Source organism: Balaenoptera borealis (genome assembly GCF_965194805.1).
Source record: "Balaenoptera borealis genome assembly, chromosome: 17".
In the NCBI taxonomy this organism is placed as follows: Eukaryota; Metazoa; Chordata; class Mammalia; order Artiodactyla; family Balaenopteridae; genus Balaenoptera; species Balaenoptera borealis.
Window position 1 is genome coordinate 42,019,044 of NC_138876.1, and position 25,675 is coordinate 42,044,718.

Sequence of the window (25,675 nt, forward strand, 5' to 3'; positions counted from 1 at the left end):
TATAGTGTGGAGGGACACAGCTATGGCTGGAGATGTACTAGGAAGAAATATCCCAGCATCTCTCTCATCCCACCCTCCAATCACCTGCTGGTGCTACCCACTGGTTGAATGGAAATGATAATCAGAAGACAAGCGAGGGACTTCCCTGGTGGCACAGTGGTTAAGAATCCTTCTGCCAGTTCAGGGGGCACAGGTTCGATCCCTGGTCCAGGAAGATCCCACATGCTGCAGAGCAACTAAGCTCATGTGCCACAACTACTGAGCCTGCGCTCTAGAGCTCGCGAGCCACAACTACTGAGCCCGTGCACCACAACTACTGAAGCCTGCGTGTTCTAGGACCCTCGTGCTGCAACAAGAGAAGCCACTGCAATGAGAAGCCCGTGCAATGCAACAAGAGTAGCCCCGGCTCGCTGTAACTAGAGAAAGCCCGCGCACAGCAACAAAGACCCAACGCAGCCAAAAAAAAAGAAGACAAGCAAGCCTGGGAGGTGCAGCCTGGAGGAGCTTCCAGGCACACAGGGCAGGGCAGAGATGGCTTAGAGAAGGGCTTGAGGGGCCAAACAGAGACTAGCAGCACAAGTATTAAATGAGAAAGCATAGAGTATATTTTCCACAGGACCTGGCACATAGTAAGTGCTCGAGAAACAGTAATCGTGGTTACCGTTAGCATTACTAAGGCTGTGAGGTCACTGGACTTTCCTGTTATACTTGAAGCCATCTTTGCCCGTCTAAGCAAGAGCCACAGGTGTGTGACTCCACAGTCATGAGGCTTGGTTTAGTAACATACTCTCTCTGGTCTGCTCAGTCTCACAGCTCTGTTTCTACTGACACCAGGGCTTTAACGATCTAGTCTCTGTTTTCACCAGGTGAAATTAGGCTGTTTAACTTGTCCCCAGATTTGGAGCAAGAAAAAATAATTTCTAAGCGAAGTTCCTTTGAGAAATCTGTCCATCTGGTCAGTTTCCCTTTCCATGTGGTCAGTTTCAAAGACTTTCCTTTTTCCCTCTTATCTAACGAGCCAAGACAAAATGGTGGCGCTAATGGAAACTGCCTTGCATTCCAACTGCTGCTGCCCTAGCATAAAATCCATGATTTCATAAGGGCTTAAAAGTGTTTTTTTAAAATCCTTTATGTCACCACTATTCAGCTGGCTGCTGTTTTTCTTCTGCTTTGCTTTCATCCCTGTCACCGGTCCAAGGTGTCAGAGGATCTGATACTCCCTGCCTCCATTACTGCCTCTAATCACACCACTCTCTTCCTTCTCTCGCCTTTTCCTTTTTTTTCCCTTAGATCTGTCACGTTTCCCATTCTTCTCAGCTTTTATGCTTGAAGGCTGGCCTCTTAGTCAACACTGCCAGCCAATCAAATTGGTCTTGTCCCTCAAGGAGACAGATTGATTAAATCACCGCAGGTGAGATAAAATCTTTGGTTCTTTGACTCTTCTTGGCTACTTGTTGTGGCTCAGTGCTCCAGGTCTGAGGTTTCTGAAAGGCTGAATAGGATCACTAACCTTATTGCACTGTAGTAAAATCTGATTGTTTGGGTTGGTTGAGCATGTGCTGCAGGCAGGAAGTACGTCAGTGAACTGGGTATGGCTTAGACGAGCAGAGAGGTGTGACTCTAGGGCAGGGTCTTACGGCCCCCTTGGGGTAGGAAGGTGAACCAATGTGAATTACTGAGCTCTTTGGGAGCTGGGTGCCAGGTGCTTCCAAACAGCAGCTAAAGTTCTTCGCAGGCCCTCAGAGGACACGTCTCCCACCGTGTGTACAAAAGGAGGTGGGGAAGAGGGCAAGGGTTGGATGGGGACCAGTTAGCAAAGTTTTACTGGGGGAAATGAACTGACTTTTGGGGTCCGACTGACTCACTTGACAATTGAGTCTTTGAGGTCTCTCCCAATGAACACAGGAAGCATTCTCCCGTCGAGGGCTAAAGGTGTGATGGGCCAATTTGTATAGTGGTACTTTTTTTTCTTTTGAATATTCTTTGCAACCGGAAACTAGTTCAATTTTTAGAAATCATTGACTTTTAACTATAAAATGAAACTAAATTACAGGAATAAATTATTTCTCTGCATCTGGATTGATGTTAACTTCTGACGAATGAAGAATTTCTTAAAGTTCACTTAGGAGTTTTTGTTTTTTTTTTTACTTGATGGTATGTCTCTAATGTACAATAAAGTGGATGCAGAACATTTTTTATTCAACATTGTGTTGGCTCAGAGAGAGAAACAAAATCCACGGGCCCTGACAAAGAACTGAAAATCTTGATGGACAAAACAAGGTAAAGTTAAAAATTAGAACAATTTTAAACCAGATATGTGCATATTTTACGAACCTAAATATTGGCTACATAACTGAGTCTAAATTGTGTGGTCCTTAAAATATGTGCATTGGATGATCATTATTAATGGCACATGAAATGCATGAATTTCATCATTCTTAATATATTTACTTTGAAGACTTATAATTTGAAAGCTATTTAGAATACTGTGTATTGTTAGGATTCAATCCAAGGTACAAATTTTGTCATAAGAACCGGGCTGACTGGATTTAATAAGATTAAGCTTGGCTTTCAAAGTAAATTCTGAATGGAACAAAGGAAGTGACCTTCATACTGTAACAAGTCAACTCAGATACGATTAACATGTCTTCATTTACCCAGCTTGCCCAGGCCTCAGCTTTTGACGATCTGAAAAATTCTATAGTGAATAGCAATTATTATTTATGATAAAGATCATAATTAAGGCATGTTTACCTACAGACTAAGGATAGCAGTTACCTAGACCCTCTTGCTATACCCAAAGACAGAGCTAACAATAACCCACATTCAGACATGTGTTTGACTAGTGAGCAGGAAAGCTTGTTCTAGGAAGTATTTAGTTTAATAAAAGCAGAGATATTCAAGTCAGCTACACCATCCCAGTCCTAATTTAACAGTCAGCATTTAATCCACTTCCTTCCCCATCCCTAATCATAGCAATGGCCGATGGAGTGAAAACCATGACCATCAAAAACCGAGGTATTATTTGTCTTTTTCTTATAGGATAGTCATTAGCTCAATCACTTAATGAACTAAATTAACTCAAAAAGATTATCAGTGGGAGAAGTACAGAGAGGTCATTAGCAAAGGACCAGTCCCTAATCCCTCCAAATTTTTCACCATGAAACATTTTCATCACTTGTTTAAAGGGCATTTTTTTAAAAAGTCCTAGCATTAAGGTACGGAACATAAAACTCACCTGTAATCAATCATATCTGCAATGTTAAATCTATACTTCAACCAAATAATTTCCCTGGGAATTGCTAACCTAAAAGTTAGCTCTAAAAGGGGAGAGGAAGGGGGCTAATAATGCCCATCAACAATGGATAAATTGTGATATATTCATACTACGGAATGCTACTTGGTAATAAGGAAGAGACTATGAATACACTCAACATAAATGAATCTCAAAAAAATGAACAAACGTCAGATACAAAAGAGTACATATTATATGATTTCATTTGTATGAATTTCTAGAACAAGTAATACTAACCTATGGTGATCGAAGTCAGAACAATAGTTTTGTCGGGAGGGATTAACTGGAAAGTGGCATGAGGGAATTTTCTGCTGGAGTAATGGAAAAGTTCTATATCTTTATTGGGGTTGTGGTTACCAAATCTCAAACTACACATTTAAAATCTGTGCATTTTACTGAATGTAAATTATACCCTAGTTTGGTTTTTTTTTAAGTACTATCTATCTAGAGGATCCTAAAGTTAAGTATAATCTACCCCCATAGAAAGCATCTAATGAATCTTACTATTAATTAAAAACCAACACAGGTCATTCAGAAAGCAGATATGAAGCTTTAATTCACTGTGGGCATTTCTCTGACCATTCTCTATATTATATATGAACTTTTCACACTTCTTCACACAGATACAACAGTTTTTTTCCCCCAAGTACTGTGTACCATACCACCATTCCATTTAACTAGCTAAGGACATATTATAAATACCATGAGCCACTGACTAAATACAGAAGTTGATACATATGTTAGAAAGTATAAATCAAAAAAAGTTTAAGAAAGGCTAAATACCATGAAAGTTTACACATATTCTTTAATTCTAGATATCACAGTGACAACCAATTATAATAAAATCACAACTTCTTTTAGATGATAATATTCATATATCTAACATCCAATTATTTTCATTATTTTCATTTCCACACTGTTAACTCCACACTGCATTTTCATTTCTATAGAGAGTGGACAGGCTTTTGGACTGCAGACCAAGTTTCTTGTGTAATAATAAGAATTACTATCTTGATCATGACCATGGGAAACCAAATTTATATATACTGTACTATACAGAGACGAGACTTTACTAAGTATAAGATAATGTGGAACTCTTTAGTGGTGGTGTTCAAGAGAAATTCGAATAGTAGCCTGAAAATGAGTTTTAACTGCTACTGCATTCTACATATATTTCATTAATAGATGAAATCTCTGTCAAAACATTTATAAATAAGTATATAGTACAATAGCTTTTCCCCCTCCAAAATACTGCCTGGGAGGAAAGTTCCAAGCTGACTCAAGGGAAAAAAAAAAAGGAAAAAAAGGAAAAAAAATAGACCTCAGAAAACAAACATTATATGGTCTTCTGAGCTGCAATCTTCCTGAGTCTATTTTCAATTGGAACAAGTTTTGCAGCCAATTCTACGTTGCTTCAGTGTCCACAGTCCTGAGGGAGTCCTTGAATATCTAGTTCATATTCTACAGAAATCCGAAAGGACCTAAACACCCCTCAACTAATTACACAAGGGAAAACTGATTGTTTTGTATTAAAATCTATGTGAAAATCAAACATAGTCATAGCCATTCTTTTATCAGTGATGCTACAATAAGTGATGAAAATATATGCACAGCTGTACATGGATCACCATTAAACACAGGAACAAAATGCCATTTGATGCATATTAAATAAGCTCCCAAAAAGCCAATTTGAATATATTTATTTTCATTTACTTTGATACAGCATTGGAAGAGACTGCATATAATTATGGCGACTGCTGCAAACAATACTTGATGCTGCTAAGTGTTCCATTAAGCATCAGGCATGCACAATAGTTACCTTTAAAAATTTCTCATGTATATATCTTAACATTCTTATTTATAAGCTACAATATGTTTAAAGCATTTAGTAATTTTTAAACCAATTATTTTAATTGACCTACATCTAAGTGGGGAAAACCAAAAAACTTCCTCATTTCAACACCCGAAGGTGATATTAAACCTTACTCCCCAAAATTATATATTTAAATTTATTTTATATGTGTCATCCTTAAAAGTCCAAAAGTGATGAAAATTATTATCACTACTAAATTAGAAGTATGATTTCCCAGCAGCAGTCTACCCAGCACACACAGCATGCCACGCTTCGCGGGATTACATGATAAGAGTGACGTGCTGGTGGCTGCAGATGACAATAATTGAACATATCAGTCTCTTCTCTTCATTCTGGATCTTTTATTTCAAACTAAATGAAGCTTTTCATTAATATAAACTGAAAAAATTATTTTTCCTTTATTTAACATCACTAAGAGTAGATAAAACTAAACACCTTTATTGTCTTCAAGTGTGTGGCAAGAGAGAAAATGTTTCAATCACATTAGGTAAATCAGGGGTGGGGAAGGGGGTAGCATTTGTTTTTCCATTTAAGGATTCCAGTCAAATAATCATACACACTTACAAATTCAGATTACTTGGTTCTCGGTCCTTTATGGCTTAAAGCACTGGATTTGAAAACTACTTCAGGTTAAAATAAAGTTATATGAATAAGGCATAGGTTGTATATCTAGGAGATCATGCAATAAGTAAATGTTCTCGTGTACACTGGAATCTTGGTGATGAAAGGGGTCTGCAGGTGTGAACAGTAATGTTTTTTCATTTTACCAAGAGAATATGCCCAGCAAGTTCCTTGCTTTGGGCCTATTCAAGATCCTGTTTGTAAGGTCCTCCTGATTTTCTCAGATTGAAAAAAGGAGCCAATGTCATAAGACATCTGCAGTAAGGAATTGACGTGCCTCAAGTGCAAGTGCTGTGAGGTCCGAGCTAAGCAGAAGGAGACTCAGGATCCTGCCACCCTGCTACAAAGTCAATTTGGACTACTTGGCTGACTAGAGTATCAAATGGGGAAATGCTTAGAATGACCCACTGGAAATGTTTACTATATTAGTATCTTTTAAAAATCTATCTGCTCTTTAAATCTATTTCATTTGAGAACTGCCAGGGTAAGATCCACTCACTATTCCTGGTTTTGATATGCCCCTACGACATGAGAATTGAACTGAACTACAATGATTGTAATGTCATCCCTGTACATCCTAGCAAGCTCTTCAGGAAGACTAAGCATTTTGGAGAGGCGCTCGTGATCAACAGCCCCAAACTCGTTGTTGCCCACAGCATGGCGAATTAGATGGGTTGCTGCATTCTGATCCTCAAACACCGATGACATCTTGGCTCTCCTTTCTGTTAAAAGGCCATGCATCTGTCCCAGAGTCACCTTATAGCCACCAACAGCTATCGGCTGTTGGTGATGCATGCCTGTTAGGTACTCACCCACAATCCTAACCACATCCTGCCTATGCATTGTCTCCCACAATCCATCAGTCGCCAATACCAGAAATTTATCCTGTGGCCTTAATCGGTGGTAAGTTACTTCTGGCTCAGCAGTGAGATAAGGAGGTGTGTAATAATTAGGAGGGATAAACTTGGTATATTCGTTGTCATTCAGCTGGTCTGGGCCAGATTCTATCACTCTCTTTTGAAGGTCAATGCTCCATTTGAATTTTACGTCTCCAAAAGCCCTAAAAGGCATCAGTAAGCCAAGTAGCCGATCCTGTTTCACCACACTCTTGGCCTCATTCTTTGGGTGCTCCAATTTCAGGCGTTCCACTTCTCTTTCATTCTGAGCATTGTGGTCATTAGACAGAGTGACTGCCGACCAAGAGCCGTCCTCTTCCTGCACACCCAGCATGGCTCTGCTATCACCAGTATTGGCCACATGAAGGTCAACACCATCCACATGGGCCACACAAGCTGTGGCCCCAGAAAATGCCACTCGAAGCACCAGGTAGTTGAGGAAAGAATTGGGATCACCGACTTGAGCCTCCAAGGAGATGTCATTATCAAGCCTCTTGAAAGCATTAATCAAAGCCTCCTTAACATCAATTTCAGTCGACTCCCCAGTGTTAAGGTCTATAAGCTCTTGCCAGTAAGTCCTCAAGCTGTTGAAATATAATTTGGATGCCTCCTTACTGAAATAATCATTGGGATGCTTGTGCCACTGGAGAATGGGGAGCAGTGCTCGACCGCTCTCCACCGCATTTTCGATCTCTAGCAAAGTCTCATGGGGTAACAGAGAGACAGCAATATAATAAAAGAGTCTTTCACTGACCGCCTGGGAGCAAGCACAGCCTGCATGGCCATCGAAAACCCCCAAAAGCATCCCTCTGGTCTGCAAGCAGGTTGCTGCACTTCTCCGGTCCTCAATGGGTGCATTCGCAGGCAGCTGATTGCTGTCAAATCCAAGGACAGAACTGACATTTTTGCCATCAAATTCTGGCACTTTGAAACTGTATTCATTAGCTTTCAGGATGCTGTTGACTTGTGGAGGTGTAAGGTAAAATTTCTGTGGTGTGGAAGCATATCTCCTTCCTTGGGTGTACTGCCACCAGCTCTCCTTTGGCCTATAAAAGGTAGCATATGTCGGATGGGGTGTATATCTCAGGCGACTCTGAGGAATGTAAGGGGGTGAGCAGCAGAGATGTTTGTGGTGGCAGTAACACGCAGTGCCATAGATTCTGCTCAGTTCACAGTTACGGATCAGAGGGAAAAACAGTTGAGTTGGTGCTGGCATGGCATCAGAGAACAGCGGCAGGCTGGAACTTCTGACTGGGATTCCTAGACAGCAAAAGTTATATTCAGATTACTTAATCTATTTTTGCTTTCATAACAAATGTTTAGCAGGTGAATCTACAGGCTCCCTGTGCCTCCTAAGGCACTACATTTTACACACATATCATCTACTACTTCTACAGGATATACTCTGCTAAGCACACCTCCCAATCACTTATGGAGCCAGGATTGAACTGTCGTCGAGCTTTACTTTTCTCTCTTCCTTGTATTTCTTTGGGCAGCACAAACTGTGCAGAATGTACAATAGATCTGGCTGGGGAGAGTGGAGGAGACGAAGGTTATATAACATAATGCAGTGGCAGTCTACCTGGCCAATCACCCTTCTCCCTATCCTTAAAAAAGGCCACGGATCTCCCAAATTGCACAGGGACTTCTCTCATTTATGAAGATCCTGTTTCTAGACCAGTGGTCAATTGTTAGCATTTGATACACACGGCTACTATCATAAAAGTGTTGGGATGCAGCCCCGACCTGTGTGTATTCATGAATTATTTGTAAGTTATATACATATGCTACTACATTAATATAATGTTCATTATAACCTGTACAAAAAAATTTTACATAATGAATAAAAACAGAAGTTCCAAAATGCCCTCCCTGCATCCTAGTAGGTGGTCTTGCAAACAATGTTTCTCCAGACCACTGTGCCAATTTGGCAAGTTTAGGGACATAGGTCTGCCACCAATTCACCACATAATCCTGGAAAAGCTGGATCACCTCTTTGAGCCTTGCTTTCCTAAGCTGTACGTGAACACATCAGAGCAGATGCTATCTGAGCCCGCTTCTTGGACCCTATGCCTTTATAAAAAGTGTGCATTGAAGTGAGGCTTTGATATCAAATGCAGGGTTCATTTATTTGTTGTTTAATTTTAGTGTATTCTTTGTGATAAAAACTAAGTATTCTAGTAGCTCTAAAACATTGTTAGTAACATAAATGGTCGCAGTTCTGGAATTTAATTTACTTGCTAGCGTTTTCCTCTGCTTATCAGCCATGAAAGAAAGCTACAGAAATGATTTTCGTCTATAACGGATCCCAAGTAGAATTCACCCCTAGAAAAATATTTTCTCTTACATTTTAAAAAAAGGTTATCTATTTGCCCTTGGAAATTAATAAACAGTGAAATAGTAGTCTAATGGTCTAAGGTTTGGCTAAAAAAAGGTAGAGCATTATAATCATGAATAAACCAAAATCATATCACTTACTATGTGACACTGAAAACATTTTGCTGGGCATTTATCTAGAAAATTTAATAAACATGTATCATTAATTCAGGTAATTTTTACAAGAAAAGAATCCCTCTTGTAACATATATTTCCCCTGAATTCTTGAAGTATTGCCTCAAAGTATTCATCTGGCCTATAAATAAACAGGCTTTATGTTTTAAATAAGAAAACAAATGCAGTAAACAAAAAGGAATAAGGAATATAAAACCATCTGAGTCTTAATATCAACTATTCCTTCCTAAGATTGAACACATTAAGAAAAAATTTTACAAATATCATAGAGAGTGTTAGAATATATTACATTATTTTCACGCACCCTCTTTTGAAACACAGTTTAAAAAAAGATAAGTGGAATGCGGGGGTGCAGAGAAAACACTGAATTTGCTTCTGTAATAAGTGCTGTATAAGCCAGTCATATAGAACCCCTTCTGCACGTGATAGAAAGTACCGTTATTTTAACTACACTATTTAAGAAGGGATTTGTTTACAAAATTGAGGACAAGATTAGGCAATAGAAGGAAATGATTAGAATTTTGGAAATAAGATCAATAACTAAATAAGTATTCTGAAAGCCAGTCATGAAAAACAGAAATTCCAGAAGAACAGGAATCTATCAAGACTAACCACTTAACTAACAGCACTTCAAACTGAATACCTGAAAGTCATCCAAAGGTTAAGTGTACATGACTGAGCCAGGAGATGTGCTCAAACGTGGGGCCACATGACACTGGCTTCCAGATATGAACCATACCTCTTGCTAGGTTTGTATGCAGAAAGCACATTAACTTATTTCATGCTTTGTATAAAGACCTTTTTCTGTTATTAAAAATGTAAACAGACACCAATCTTAATGAAAATAAATTTTCTCTGTAACTTTATATACGTTTGCATTTATGCTTACTTTGAAACTTAAGAATCTTAGAGAAAAAACATGTGTATTTCTGTATGGAATGTGGATTGAATCAAAGTACTGTGCATGTGTGTGTGTGTGTGTGTGTTTGGAGCGGGATTTGACAGATAGATGCATACCAGGATTTGGCTATATGATGTCTGATCAAGGAATAACAAGTCCAGGAAACCCACACTTTCCTCAAATTCCTTTGCTTTGACAATCCTCCTGCTTTTGTATTTGACTGCAAAATGAACTACTGTGGCAAAAAGAACCGATTCATGCAGCAGATACTTTGAATAATACGTAAATTCAAACAGCAAGCACTCAAATAACATACATTTTTCCTTCAGGCATAAATTCTTGACATTAAAAACAAAAAAGCAGAGAGTGAATTTTATTAACTCTATCTTTCAGTTACTCAGGGGCTTAGCATATGGACTGAGACCCCCAACATGTCTCCAAAAGTCAAATTCTTAGGGAAGTTACCTACTCTGTGATTAATGAACATTCTATCACCACCAGTACAAGTAACATACTCTCTCCATCAGACCAGTTACTACTAGAAGTCGAAGTACTTTCAAATGCTTTCATAAACCATTAAGTGAGCATTCAAAAAACTCTGTATCCTTCTGAATATCCTGTGATTCAACAACAAAACCCCATGAAATCAAAACTTCTGTCGACAAACTTGCTAAATTAATGAAGTAGACGGCTCTTGATGAGGCAATAAGAACAGCAGCAAGGTACAGTTGTGGTAAACTGAAGGAAGCACTGTCAAATTTTCCAGTTATTTCTGGCCACAACTTCACTTAAAAGGTCCTATCCCATGATCCAGACTTAGCCACCTTAAACGCAGCATCTTAGTCTTAGGCAGATTTTGCCAATTTTGCCAACGACTAATAAGAAAAGATGAGTTGTAACCAGAACCAGGAAAGAGATCCATCCATTCTTACTGATGTGCTCAACAGAGTTTGTGCCAAGAAATGATTCAACTTCATCAATAAACTCACAGAAGAAATTAGAGAATGCAATTACTGCACCGACTCCAGAGCTCTTTAGCTTTGCAAAGATTTTGGTGTAAACGAAAAAAAAAATGCTATACTAATAATTAAATGTGTCAGAACCCCAGTTTACATAATTTGATTGCATTAAACACCCTGCATAAAGACTCTCTGCGATTTTTCAGCATTTTTGGGCAACGTCTAGCCATTTCACAGCTCCTGTTATCTCTACATGAATGAAGAAACCAGTTGCCTTCGGAAAACACGAAGCCCCAAGCCAGCACTTGTTTGATTAGTTTCCTTTATCCCTACCTGAAAATTGCACTCACTAAGGCATCAAAGCTATCCTGGTCCAGGATGCCTTTGTCCCCCTTTTTCTATCTAGCTCACCTCTTAATTCCACGACGACCCACCTAAAACCATCCACACACAAAATCAGTCATCATCCTTCCTGGGTACCCAACGCAGGTAGTTAAGTGAATACCTACCAATTCGTCTGGGCCCGGGACACACACACATTCTCCTGTCATCACAACACGGAGCCGACAACATCCACAACCCGCGCGGACAGCAGCAGCGACAGCAGCACCGGCCCATTGAAAGCAAGGCAAAGATGCTCATTAGAGGAGGCGGCGGCGGCAGGGGAGGCGGGAGCGGAGGAGGGGCGAGGTCTCGCCCCAGCCCGGTGAATGGGGCTAGGAGGGGGGAAGAGGATGGAGGAGCAAGAAAGGGGTGGGGAGAAGAAGGAAACCAAACAAACCAACCCACCCCGCGGGAGAGGCAGAGCTACAGTGGAGGCGGCGGGGGCCCCAACGCCGGCGGAGGCGCGCCCCGGGACCGGCCAGTCCATCCAGCCCGGGAGCGAAGCCCACGGGCGCGCGGCATCCTCCGCCCGCCCACGCCGCACCGGCTTCAGTCCTGGAAACTGAGGGTCGGCCCGCGGCGGCTGCCGGTGGGATCACCCTGGACTCGGGGTGTGTAAGGGGGAACTCTCAGGCAGAGACGCCGCGCCACCTGCGCCGCACCTCCCGGGAGCCCACCCTGCCGCGGGTCCTCACGGCGCCCCCGGCGCTGACAGCGGGCGCGGCGGGCCCGCCCACCACCCCGAGCCTGCGGCTGCCCCCAGCGCCGCCACGCCCGCTGCGGCCCCGACGCCCTCACGCGCACCTGGCGCTCCGGGGCTAGTCCCTTCGCACGCCCGGGGCCGCCGCTCCCCACGCGCGCCGGCCGCCCCCTCACAACTTTGGGCTGGTGGAGGAGGATTCTGGACGGGCCGGCTCGGGGCCCGGAGTAGGGAATACGAACCGGGCACGGCAGGGGAGGAGCCGCTTCTTCTCAACAAGGAGGCGGCCGCGGCGGCGGCACCTCCGGGCGGTCCTTCCACGCAGTCCCGCGCAACTCCCTGTAGCTCGGCCCCTCGCCCCAGCCCGGCCCACTCAGCGACCCTGCCCCGCAGGGCCGCCACCCTACCCCGCCCACACGTTCGGGCCGGAGCTCTTCCCGCCTTCCGATTGGCTGCGCAGTGGCGAGTGGGCGGAGAGGAGAAGAGTGGGCCGCGGCCCGGCGCGTGGGAGCGGCGCGCTCCCCGCCAACTTTGTGACGTCATGGGGGTCAGACAATCCCTTCCATTCCGCGCGAGGTGCCCATTGGTTCCGCGGGCCCGCCTCACGTGACCGCGCCCGCGCCTGGTAGCCTGGTGGAGGGTGGGGCTGCGCGCGGTTACTGGGTTGGCGGCGGAACGGGCTGGAGGAAGTGTCTGGCCCGGGTCCAGCGTCCCCAAGCGAGCTGGGCCCCGGGACCGGCTTCTGCCTGCCGGGCAGGCTTCCGCGAATCTCTGGCACCTCGGCGTGGGGCTGGCCGAGCCTCCCCCACGCCTTGCGGGTGGGCCGGGGCTTCGTAGGTTTAGGCTGTTGGGGCGGCTCCCTGCCCAACGGGAAACTGCATTCGCTGTGCAGTCGCCCCTGCCTGGAATAACAAGGCGTGATAACCCGGGAGTATCTGTGGCCTCATTCATTTGATACTTTGCAGATTTTAGGAGTGTTGCCGTGGATGATGTTTATCATTTTCTGGGCACCTCTCAGAGCCCAGGGAGAGGAAGGCGGTCTAAACAGCAGCAAGAGGAAGTTGTGATGAAGGAATTCTTTCCCCTGTAGAGTAGGTGTGTGCTCACGTTTTCTGAAGGGCTTTGAAATCAGTATTGACTTATTTGCCCTGAATGGTTACAAGGAAAAGGGTAGAATGCAGTCTGCAAAAGTGGGAAGAGCCCTGGACTCTTGTGTCAGGACTTTAATCCAAGTCATTTCCGCTCCATAAGACTCAGTTTCCCCTTCGGTGAGATGAGTTGGATTTGGGGTGGTATTGGCAGTCTGGGGTTAAAGGGAAGACATGTCAAGGGCTATTTCACTTGTTTCTGTCCACACGTAATCCCCTCGTTATGGGAAATGAGCCACTGATAGTGGCTTCTAAAAGCTTCCTCGGAGATGGTATCAGGTAGATCATTGCACTTAACCCGCCTACTGTTAAACAGTTTACTTTGATTTATTAAACATATCTGCTTACTAGCCAATAAAGTTCATAAAGTGATGTGGGCTGGATATAAAAACTGTCATGTTAACAGTATTGTGGAGTTTTGTTTTTATTAATTTGCATTATCTGATTTTTATGTAATAAAGGAAAATTCTTACAGACACAAAACAGTGCCAGGAACTGGTTCTTTATAACTCCTACATCTTTCCAACTGCCTCCTCTATTCTCTAAATAAATTAGAGGGCCTTTTTGCCCAGCCCCAGGCTGCCCATGGAACTCTTGTGGCTATTTTTATGTGGCCTGCATCCCATTTTACATGGGTCCATCTGCCTCACTTCACCCCTCCTTTCTACTTCTCAAATGAGCATCCCATAAGTTTGTAAATATTTTTCATTGTCCTTTATTCTACTGAGTATCTGATTTATGTATCTGGTTTTCTGTGGTCTCACAGAGGCAGTATAGGGTGGTATAGCAAAGTGAGTAAGAGCACAGCTGGAGATAGACTGCCTGAGTTCGTCCCAGCTCTGCAGCTTACTGTGTGGCCTTGGGCAACCTCTTCCTGGCTCAGTTCTTTCATAAGTAAGATAGGAATAAAAATAGTAATATTTTAAAACTTTTTAACCTCACAGGGTTGTATTGAGTTGATATATATCATGCTAAGTAAGTACAAGCAGGTAGTAAGGGTTATATAAGTATCAGCTATTATTAATATTATAGACATGTCCAGATGCATGTGTTTGTTTTAGTTAAGGACTCCTAGCGAGTAGGAAACCCAGACCCTCAAGTGGAATATGTTCTACAGCTAGATACTAAGAAGTCATAATATTAATAGATTGGAGATTCTTAGGACCTTAGGAAGTCAGGTTAAAGTAAGTTATTTACATGAGGAATGTCACTACCTCTTAGCCCCTACGTTGCAGACATGGAGACCCGGTCATTGAAGGTAAGTGGATTTTTATTTTGAGAATTTCTGCCTGAGGACTCAGAAATGAAGTTTACACTAGGCTTGCCTGTTGTCTATAAACTTTTTCCTAGTGATTGTGAAAATAGAGTCATGAGACTCCAGAATATATACAACCATATCAATGACTTCTTCAGATCATCTTGGTAGCATATCCCATTATTCCACATCAACATTGCCATTATTCAGAGCACTTGTTAAATTACCTTTTCAAATTGTTTTTGGATCTGCACAGGAAACTCCAACTTAGTTTACTATAACTAGCACCTTGGTTTTTATACCAAAATAGTATTGATTCCCTCCTGCTAACAGTCTTAATTCTGAATGACCTATTTCTGAAAATAACACCAACTCTCAAAAGACTTGGTATTCGCCACCAGTAAATATAGTCAAAAGAATTTGTCATGAGCACTGAAGGCAATGCCAAGGTATTTCTGGAATCAGAATAAAGGCTCCCCAAAGTAATGGCTTTGAAATAAACTCATTTAGAGGTGTACGTTTTGTTCTCTAGCTACAAAGTTGTATGATTCAGTGATAAGTATGTTCTAAATAAAGTCATAGTTCTTCTGCAGAGGAACCAACTGCTTGTACCACTGGGGGAGATTCTTTAGTATCTCAACCTTGTCTTTCCTCTGGCCTGGCTTTCTTGCTGTCTCTAGATGGAGCTCCATTTGGCCACCCAGTAAATAGGCTTGCTTCAGAAGTGCTGTTTGTTATCACATGGCCATCTGGCCAAGGCCAGGGAAGGTCTTTGGGTTTGCTGCTCTGACCCCACGGACTGTTTTAGTCACCAGAACACCTGTTGACACCGTGACATTGGAAGGTAGATAAAAGTAGCACTGAACAACCTGGGATTGTTGTAAGGGCAGGCAAGGAGAAAGGAAGGGGCTTCTAAGATAGTATGGTACAAAGAAAGCACTGCACGAAAGTACCTGTTTTGTCTACACAGTGCTTTTTGTGATACCAAAAATGAAAGACAGTTCCTGAATTAGACCATTAACATGTAGTCATTTTCTTGCCCTAGAATAAACCTGGAAATGAGCAAGTGCTCAGCCAGATTGGCCTGGTGTTCTTGTGGGTGGGTGATAAAAACCCTTGGGGGTATTGGAGGTTAGCTGTGACAACATGGAGATGGTCCAGTAGAATCTCAGTGGTGCCAGCCAGGAAGTTTAAAATAGACCTGCAAGTGGGTCTGAGATGCTGTCAGCCTGATGCCTGGTGAGCTACCATGGCCTTTGCCAAAATCAATGATTAGAGGGAAGAGAGGCTGCTAGACACTCATCTTTAACTCCTCCAGGTCTTGGATAGGAAATCAGCAAGTACTTACTAATTATGTAAGCAATAGGTACCTGTTTTATTACCATCCTGGGGTTGAGAACTGCTTCTTTGAAATTAAATTATTTGGTATGTGTGTGAAAAAAAAAATATTAAAAACATCTGACACATAGTGAGTGCTTAATAAATCATATCCTCCTTGTTGAAAAAAAAAAGAAATTAAATTATTTGGAGTTATGCACTGAGATCAACAAATCATCTGTAAGAAAGAAACAGATCATGTACTGTGGCTCATTTCTTGTGGGCCAGAGGCTGTTACAGGTGCATTCAGTTTTGTCTTGTTTTAAAAGTAGTCCATTCTCATCAGAATTCATGAGGCAGTAGTATGTTTGAGGGAAATATATATATCATCGTTCTCTTGCAGAATTAGGGACAAAAGTCTCCTGGGAAGAAGGAAATTTCTGTGCATTAATTTAACATGACAAAGAATATGAAAAGTGGGTATCTAGAGTTGCTTTATTTCAGAAATCCCTGCTTATGGTGATGTCTTTAAATATTAAGGATGATATGTTTGGGGGAAGGGGTATTCTTGTCCAGCCATCAGATAATCAGGCAGGATTACTTTTTCATTCATTACTTTTTGTAATTCTGTAGATGATTCTCCAGAATACAGAGGGTAAAAGGTGAAGGGTTTCAGGGGAACTGAGACCTTGGGGTGGGTCAATTTACAACAGGTGCCCGGGCATGAGTGCCCCTGAAGCAGGTCATGCCAATATGCGGACTTCAGCAGAACCTCCCACACTGTGAACTCAAAAATAGTAGCTGCTGATCTGCACACTTCTTAAAAACTATAATTCTTTGCTTACCTGTACACCTTAACTGTAAGAGTATAAGCTTCTCAAGGGCAGGGATCCTGTCTCTTTTATACACCCATATAAACCCACAGCTTGGCGTATAGTGAGAACTAACAGGTAGTGAGTGCTTACTTTATACTATCCCCTGTTCTAAATGCATTGTCTCATTATACCCTCATAACACTCATATGAGGTAGGTGTTACCATTATATCCATTTCACAGGAGAGGAAACTTGATTCTCACTGAGGGTGATTTGCACTATTTACCTAAGTAGGAAGTAGTAGAATCATCTGCCTTGCATCTTAGCTTGCGTTGGAAAGCACTATGTTATAGTGACCACTGCACACAATAGGTGCTCAATGATGAACTCGTTTCAAATAGAGACAAAAGTAGCATGTTGCAGCAGGTGAATTGTGATAATTAAGGAACTACAGAAAGTTTCACATTTTCATTATGGATTTGAGGATAAACTATATCCTTATAATTGCAAGATTTCCACCCTTGTTATTGTATCGGTAACCAGCAATAAATTTTGCACAGATAAGTGTATCACCACTGAATGGCCATTCTTGTCAGAGCACTGAAGGGTTTGGTTATGGTTTTTCAGGAAAAACAATGTAGTTAGGAGGTAGGAGATAGATGGGCCCCAGGCTGAGCAGCTACAACCGGCCCCTGCTAACACCTCGAGATAAGACGCTAGCAGGAGCATCGGGCCCTGATTGGGTGAAAGACAAAGTGACCACATTTTTCACATTCTTGTGGTCAAAGGGATTTCCTAGCCCACACAGGCATAGAGAAGGTCCTCAGGGTTCAAAGGAAGGAGGGGGGTGTCAACCCATAATATGTCCTGCCAAGCTCCCAGAAACCTTCACACTGGAATCCATCTGGATTGAGAGAGTCATATACCAGGGAGGGCCCTGAGTCCAGCCAAGTATGGACACAGGTGAGATGATTGGCCAGAGACACTCTGGAAGACTGTATCCACGTAAGCAACCTAAGCCATCCCCATTCTGCGCCTCACTCCGAGTCCACCTGTATGATCTTCCACACGTACTTTGCTTCTAATAAATGCTTTATCTCCTTCACAATCTGTCTCTTTGATGAATTCTTTCTACAAAGAAGACAAGGATCGAGGTCCTGCTTCAAGCCGCCGCAACCCTTACCCCAAGATATCAGCTATAAAACCATGTTTTCCTTGGAAACTAGATACTATAAACATTTGTAGATGAATACCTAATGCATTCAATTCACATCCTAGTAATAAACTATAGTTGACATATGATATGAAGTGAACAATTTAATCTATTTAAAGCTATATGTTCAGTTTACAATATTTTATATTTAAGCAGTATCAGCAGGAGAGGGAAAAGTTCACGGAGAGAAAGAAGACAGAGGAAGAATGTTAATAAGAGCTATCGAATTATGTATCCAGTTTCTGCTAGGAATAATGGACTCGGGAAGTCTAATCAGAATATTCAGGGGACTTCCCTGGTGGCCTACTGGGTAAGACTCTACGTTCCCAATGCCTGGGTTTGATCCCTGATCAGGAAACTAGATCCCACGTGCCGCAACTGAGAGTTCGCATGCTGCAACTAAAGATCCCACACTAGCAACGAAGACCCCGCATGCTGCAACTGAGACCTGGCACAGCCAAATAAATAAATTTTTTTTTTTTTTAATGTTTAGGGAATTACTAAGGTACAATATCTGGGTTGTGATTTTATGCCTTCTGAAGGCATTGTGGTTTTGTAAAATGAGCCTAAGTTGGAGCCAGAGACACCAGAGTTCAAATCCTAGCTCTGCTTCTTATTAGCTGGCTAATCTTTCCAAATTTACCCAATAGCTTCAACACTTTTAAAATCTAAAGAGCGTTATAAGGATTAATGATAATCTAAAGGAAAATGCCAAATGATGGCTGGCAAATAGCACAAAATGGTAGCACCTAAATGAATTTCCTATTGCTGTTGTAACAAATTACCACAAATTTAGTGGCTTAAAATGGCACACATACCTTACAGTTCTGGAAGTCAGAAGTCTAAAATGGGTCTCAGTTGGCTAAAATCAAGGTGTCAGCCGAGCTGCATTCCCTTCTGGAGGCTTTAGGGGAGAATCTGTTTTCTTGCCTCAGCCAGCGACGAAATGCTACTGCAGTTTCTTGACTCGTGGCTCCTTTCACCATCTTCAAAGGGAGAGAGTAGCATCTTCAGATCACTCTCACTGTGATCTCTATTGCCTTCTTGTGATTACATTGGGCCTGCTGGGTGATAATCCAGGATAATCTCTTTACTTTAAAGTCAGTTCATCAACAACCATAAATCCATCTGCATACTTAATCCGCCCTTGCCATGTAGCATAGCATATTCACAGGTTCTGGGGATTGTGGTGTGGACATCTTTTAGAAAGGGGTGTTGCTCTGCATACCATAGTCCTTTTCTCCCTTAGCATTTGTTCATTCATTCACATACTTATTAAAGGAAAATATGAATAATAAAAGTATCCTTACCCCCCCCAAGAATCCTTCTGTTTAGGTAGAGAGCTTAGATTTATACATAAAAAAATTAACTGATAATACAAGATAGTATGAACAAGCCCCAATATGAGCCATTCAAGAGGAGAGATCACTTAGATGAATGAGGGAGAAAAAAAGAATCACTGAAAACTTTGATTTTCTACAATAAATAATAAGGGTGCCCCCTTCCCTCCACAGAAAGTAAATGTGATCTTAGTTTGCATTAAGATAAGAACAAAGGAGGGGATATCCTCCCTCCATTTTACCTTGGTGAACCGCCAGCAAACTTTGAAGGGTATAAAAAATCTTCAGTGGAGCCAGAGGAGGGCAGCCAACAGGGTGAAGAGCCTAGAATCAGAACATGTAAGAAACTTAGGGATATTTATGGTGTGGTCTTCAAATACCTAAGTGACAGACATATGAAAAGAAATCTAGATTTATCTTTGAAACCTCTGGAGTTTGAAAAAACTAGAGTAAATATGTAGAAGTTAGGTTTAAACTCAGTGTGATAACTTTATTGGGTTATAGTTTTCTGAAATGGAATGAGCTACCTGAGTTTCCTGTCCCTGGAGGTATTCAAATAGAATCTAGACAAGTGTCAAAGAATGTGCTCCCAAAGCACTTTGTTCAGGTCTTGAACATTGTACTTACATTGTAATCATTTGCATTCCAGTCTCCCTGTGCAAACTGCGACCTCTTTTTGGGCTGAATCTATCATATTCATTTTTACTTGGCTTAGAAGTTACCAAATGAATGTTGGGTTGGTGAATAGGTGATGCATGAATGAGGTTGAGGGTTGGACAGAGTAACCTTTGGAGTCCTTCCAACTCAGACTCTCACTTCTCAGCTAGGATTTCAACTAGGTTTAAAGGATGGAATTGGCTGCAGAAAGGAGTGGTGGTGTTGCGTTCTGGATTTCACAGTACAGAAACGGCCCAGAGACAAGAGGGAGCAAATGTGAGTGGAGGAGCTGTGTTGGGTGAAGAACAGGAATTAGAGTTGGGGCAGGCGTTTGGGTCTTGATTCTCGAAGTTCTTTAATCTCAAAGATGTCAGATTTTCTCATGCTGCAGTCTGGACCCAGGCTGACACTTGACTAAATCCTGATGAAAGAAGAGAGAAAAAGTGCTCTTACAATCATATTCATTTTGGTTCTACTGGGAAAGACTGGAGACTTGCTATGGACTGAAATGTCCCCCACAATTCTTTTTTTTATTTACTTAACATCTTTATTGGAGTATAATTGCTTTACAATGGTGTGTTAGTTTCTGCTGTATTACAAAGTGAATCAGCTATACATATACATACATCCGCCTATCTCCTCCCTCTTGTGTCTCCCTCCCTAACCCCCAATGTGATGGATTAGGATGTGGGACCTTTGGGAGGTGATTAGGTTTGGATGAGATCATGAGGATGGGGCCCTCATGAACGGGGGTGAGGGGGTTTAGTTCCCTTATAAAAAGAGACACCAGGGAGATTTCTCTCTCTCTCTTTCCCTCTCTCTCCCTCTACCATGTTAGGACACATGGAGAAGGGGGCCATCTACAAGCCAGGAAAAAGCACCCTCACCAGGAAACAGAATCAGCCAGTACCTTGCTCTTGGATTTCCCAGCCTCCAAAACTGTAAGAAATTAGTGTCTCTTGTTTAAGCTGCCGAGTCTATGGTATTTTGTTATGGCAGCCCGAGCTGACTAATACAAGGCTATTGCCTAAATATGAGCGTAAAGAGTTAAAACTCAGAGCTAGGCAGTGGCAGCAAGAATATAAAGGAAGAGTCAGATGGGAAGAGACATTACTGAAAACATTAAGACTTGGTGGTGAGGTCAATAAGAAAGGGTTTAAAGGGGAGGGTATCAAAGAGGCCCAAAGCTTTGAGCATGAGTGACCATGAGGGTGGACATTTATGTCCACTGAGTTTCTTATTGCAATGTAAGGAATATGAGAAACTATTTGGAATATCCAGGATTTCCCACAACTGTTTCCATCAAGTTCGTGGGGGAAAATTGACTATTTTCAATATTGATGAGAATGGAAAGTCAAGAGTATTAGGCTGTGAAGGGAAAACTTTTTTTAGAGATGAGCTGTAGTACTGGTAAAACTCTGCCCTGAATGGCAGTAGTAACAGCAGGCACTGTTATATAAGCCCCACTATGGGCTGGCATGATACAAGACATAGTGTCATCATCCCATTTCCTTAAATTACCCCTGAGTGTGAAGGCCTGAGCTTGTACCCCACACAGTGTCTGCTTTAGGGAGTGCCCAAGGAAAATTCTCATCCATGTTAGCACTAAGGATAATTATATGTCTTTTCAATAATTGGATTTTCTTTTTTAAATTTTTGGACTCTGAGCTAACATCTGACCTTGTGTGTGTGTGGTGCAGTTGGGGGGGGGGTGGGGAAGGAGGAGGCTGGAAGAATTATGCTAAGTTTCAGAGCCAGATTGTGACCCAGTTTTAACATGTGTGTAATGTATTATTTTTTAACCTCTTTCCCGTTTCTTATTTTTCCCCTATCGTTGTTTTTCTATCCTCCCTCCTCTTTTAATCTATGCTTCCTTATATTTTATGTATCCCTGAAAGTAGTCCTAAATTTGTTCTGGAACAAAGGACAATTGGTATAAATATATTTCTATTTATATCAGTCCCCACTTTATAGATGAATAAGCAGAGGCTCAATTAATTTATCTAACTTACCCAAGATCACAGTGGGTGTATTAGTTACCTATTGCTGAGTAACAAATATCACCTCCAAAATTAGCAGCTTAAACCAACAAACACATATTTTCTCACTTGGTTCCTGAGGGCCAGGAATCTGGGAGCGGCTTAGCTAGGTGGCTCTAGCTCAGTGGCTGCTAAGGTTGCAGTCAAGTTGTCTGCTGGGGCTGTAGTCATCTGAAAGCTTGACTGGGGCTGGAGACTGCTTCCAACTCACTCACATGGCTGTTCATGGAACATTTCAGTTTCTTGCCTCACAGGCCTCTCTTTAGGGCTGCTCACAACATAGGAGCTGGCTTTCCCAGAGCCAGTGATCTGAGAGAGACAAAGAGAGAGACTTCGAGACAGAAGCTGCAAAGTCTTTTATACCTTAATCTCAGAAGTGACATATAATCACTTCTGTATTCTATTGGTCACACGAACCAACCCTGGTAAACTTTGGAAAGGAGTCCACAGGGCATGAGTCCCAGGGGTGGGATCCTTGGGGCCTGCCAGCCTCAGTGAGGAAATAATGTAGCTGTGCCTGCATGATGTTGCTTCTACAAAAGCACTGGATTCAGATATGCTCAAGTTTGGCCCCCAGAGCTGTTTTCATTTCTTCAGCCTAAAGAATAGGTGAATGAGCACAGCAAGCTGTGAGGCTCTGGGTTTCAGTTTTCTTCCTCTGATCCCGCTTACAGTTGCCAATGCTGCCACAATTTCATCCATAAAGCTTCGTGTAGCTTCATGACTATTTAATCACTGCTAAAGGTAAATTTAAATTTGATCCATAGGACAACACTAAATGATTTAACTGCTGGATACCACTAAGAAGTGAAAAGTAATAGCTAACATAACACTATATAGGCTGACAGCCTCTGAATTTGTCAATTGTTTCTTAAGAGACAGTCTAAGAAACAATTGATTATAATTTTAATTCCTTCCACTTTTTATGTTCTTTGCTTCATGGAGATATGTGTGTATAAAGGATAGAAGTTTTTGGTGATTCCGCCCCCCCATAAGGTGATTCCACCCCTCATTTGTCAATGTAATGAGAAAATCCATAAAGATATTTTTATGGAATATATTTTTACTGCATTGCTGATCTGTGGCCAAATTATGTCAGGGTAATAAATTAGGACATGTTGTTTTCCTGAATTTAGGAAACTGCCAGCTCAGTGTTCAGTATTCAGACCACAGATCCATGACTCACCAATAAACCACCTGGATAAATGAACACAGAGGATCTCATCTGCTGCCGGCTATTACCCTACCTCTTGATTCTTACTCTGTTCTGCATCCGGAAATTCCATTTTCATTTGAGGTATGTATAAATCGATGTCACTCTCCATGTTTAAACACGACCCCAAACCAATTTCTTAGCCGAGATTGTTTTTCAGAACAATGGTGTTGACTAATTATTTAAACTTCAATTAAAATTTGCAAGCCATAGCTGTGTGCCAATGGTATTTGATGTTGTTATAACTTCCTTTACATATCTCTAGGACCTCCCTCCAGGGCCTATTGTGGTATGCCAGTTTGCAAATAAGATGGTCAGTTTTGTCTAGGGAGAGAATTTTCTCTTTACGTTTGACTGACTTACGTACAAATTAATTTGATAAATTCTCTTAGAGTGTTTACTGTGTTCTAGGCTTTGTGCCATGTTCTGTAAGTGGATAAAAGGGTAAGACGCAATCTTTGTGCCTTTAAAAACTTGTGGTCTAACTGCTAGATAAATATTAACAGGAATAATTATGAAACAATGTGATATAGCAGAAGTATTCACAAAATGCTTGAGGAGAAAGAAGGGGATTAGTTCCGCCCAGTGGTGGAGGGAGATGATAATCTGGAAAGACCTCTTTTAGATCAGTGATGGCCAAATGTCGGTCCCAGGACCAGTGCCAGTCTCTAATAGAATTTTCACTGACTTGTGGCAGAGTGAGAAAAAAACTAAATTCCGTAAGCTAACTTTAAGATTTAAAAAAATTCTTTATCTTGAAATTATGTACTGACATTCTTTCTCCTGTTATGCTGTCCTTCGCTTTATGAAGTCATGGTGGTAATATGTATTATTATTTGTTTTCTTTCATTGCAAATTGAAACTTGGCAACCTTGAATCATCCAAATTTTCATGTGTTCGTTCATTTATTCATCCTTGAAATCCAAAAGGTTAGGAGCCCTTGTTATGGATGGTTATATTTGTACTGGGGTTGGAAGAAAGATACACTCATATAAAGGCGTTCCTGCTGTTTGCCTGTCAGTGGTTTAACCACATCTACATTAAGGGGAAATTAATTTGTGAGAAAGAAAAAAATATACACTTGCTTTTTAAAACTGGTTTTGAATGTTTTTCTAGTATGTGTCTGGGGGAGTGCAGGGGGAGGGTAGGTGTAAGAGAAAAATACGGTGCCTGCAGTGGTGCAGAATTTGAACTGTAGCTTTGGAAAGCCCCTGTTGCCAACATGAATACTGGTTTTAGAAGGATTCCCACCCCCCGTCTCACCCCCACCCACATGAAATCTTAAGAAGTTTAAATAAAATTAAGCTTGATGATTGTAAACCTTCTACTTCTTTCCAGGTGTTGGATTAGAAAATAACCTTTGTATATACGGGCCCTTTATTTCCCCTAAGTTTTCACCAGGGGACAGGAGAAAGAGTGAGCCGTTGTATCTGTGTGTCTGAGCAGGTCAGTGGTTATAGAATATTTAACGTGCCACGTCTTCAGTCTGCCTTGTTCATCTCACCTACAGTAGAAAAGCTTTTCATCTATTTGCAAATGGATGCCTCTCAGGAGTTGAGCTATATCCATAATTTTAGGGAATGTTTCATCTTTGAAGAGGGATTCAAGGAGAATGACAAAGATGATAAAAGGGCTGAATATCAAAAGATATTAGATTTAAGAAGAACACTAGGGCTTCCCTGGTGGCGCAGTGGTTGAGAATCTGCCTGCCAATGCAGGGGACACGGGTTCGAGCCCTGGTCTGGGAAGATCCCACATGCCGCGGAGCAACTAGGCCCGTGAGCCACAACTACTGAGCCTGCGCGTCTGGAGCCTGTGCTCCACAACAGGAGAGGCCGCGATAGTGAGAGGCCTGCGCACCGCGATGAAGAGTGGCCCCCGCTTGCCGCAACTAGAGAAAGCCCTCGCACAGAAACGAAGACCCAACACAGCCAAAAATAAATAATAAATAAATAATAAATAAATTTAAAAAAAAAAAAAGAAGAAGAAGAACACTATAGGGATTCCCCTATGTGAACTCTGGGGCAGTGATCTTACAGGAACTTATCTGCCCTTAGTTCCTCCCAGCATAAATACTTTAAGAAATGATCAAAGATTTCCTTGAAAATTTGCAAGACAACACTTGTAAATAACAGGCTCTTCTTCTACTGTGCATTTGGAAGGAGCCCTGTGTGTGGTGAAGTAAGAACCTCTGAAGTCAGAGGATTCAAATTCTTGCTCACTCCTTACTACTGTCAAGCCACAACCTTGCTAAGCTTTAGTTTCCTCCTCTCTACAATGGAAATAATAGTCTTACTGCATAGGGCTGTTGTAAAAGAAGTAATAAACATGCAACAAGCACAAACTACTACTATTCTTTTATTTAAATTTTTATTATTGCTACTTTCTCCTGGAAGGAGAGCCTCTCTCCTGGCCCTTCTCTCCTTCTCTGCTCTGCACTGTCTTCCATCTCTGAGACTGGAGGGTCCTGATTCAAGCGAACATGTGTATTGGTTGATTCTTTCAGCTTCCTTGAAACCTCCATCTGCACATGAACAAC

At 41.9% G+C, this 25,675-nt stretch overlaps 1 protein-coding gene and 1 long non-coding RNA gene across 5 annotated transcripts; one reads left to right on the forward strand and one right to left on the reverse strand.

Annotated features, from left to right (window-relative positions):
- Positions 1–3,825: 3,825 nt before the first annotated feature.
- Positions 3,826–12,669, reverse strand: PDP1 (pyruvate dehydrogenase phosphatase catalytic subunit 1). 4 transcript variants are annotated; one of them, XM_082363297.1, is made up of 3 exons: positions 12,383–12,509; positions 11,566–11,600; positions 3,826–7,945 (listed from the first exon to the last, which is right to left on the reverse strand). In XM_082363297.1, exons 2-3 carry the CDS (start codon positions 11,594–11,596, stop codon positions 6,288–6,290), a joined length of 1,689 nt encoding a protein of 562 aa, XP_082219423.1. In that variant the 5' UTR covers positions 11,597–11,600; positions 12,383–12,509; the 3' UTR covers positions 3,826–6,287. The 4 variants fall into 4 exon arrangements, with proteins under 4 accessions (XP_082219423.1, XP_082219421.1, XP_082219424.1 ...); XM_082363295.1 differs by lacking the exon at positions 11,566–11,600 and having other exon boundaries at positions 12,383–12,669; XM_082363298.1 differs by lacking the exons at positions 11,566–11,600; positions 12,383–12,509 and adding an exon at positions 12,245–12,377.
- Positions 12,670–13,086: 417 nt separating this feature from the next.
- On the forward strand, positions 13,087–25,119 carry LOC309614702. The gene is made up of 2 exons (XR_014236369.1): positions 13,087–20,825; positions 23,060–25,119. It is a non-coding gene; the product is annotated as an uncharacterized lncRNA (long non-coding RNA).
- Positions 25,120–25,675: the final 556 nt, after the last annotated feature.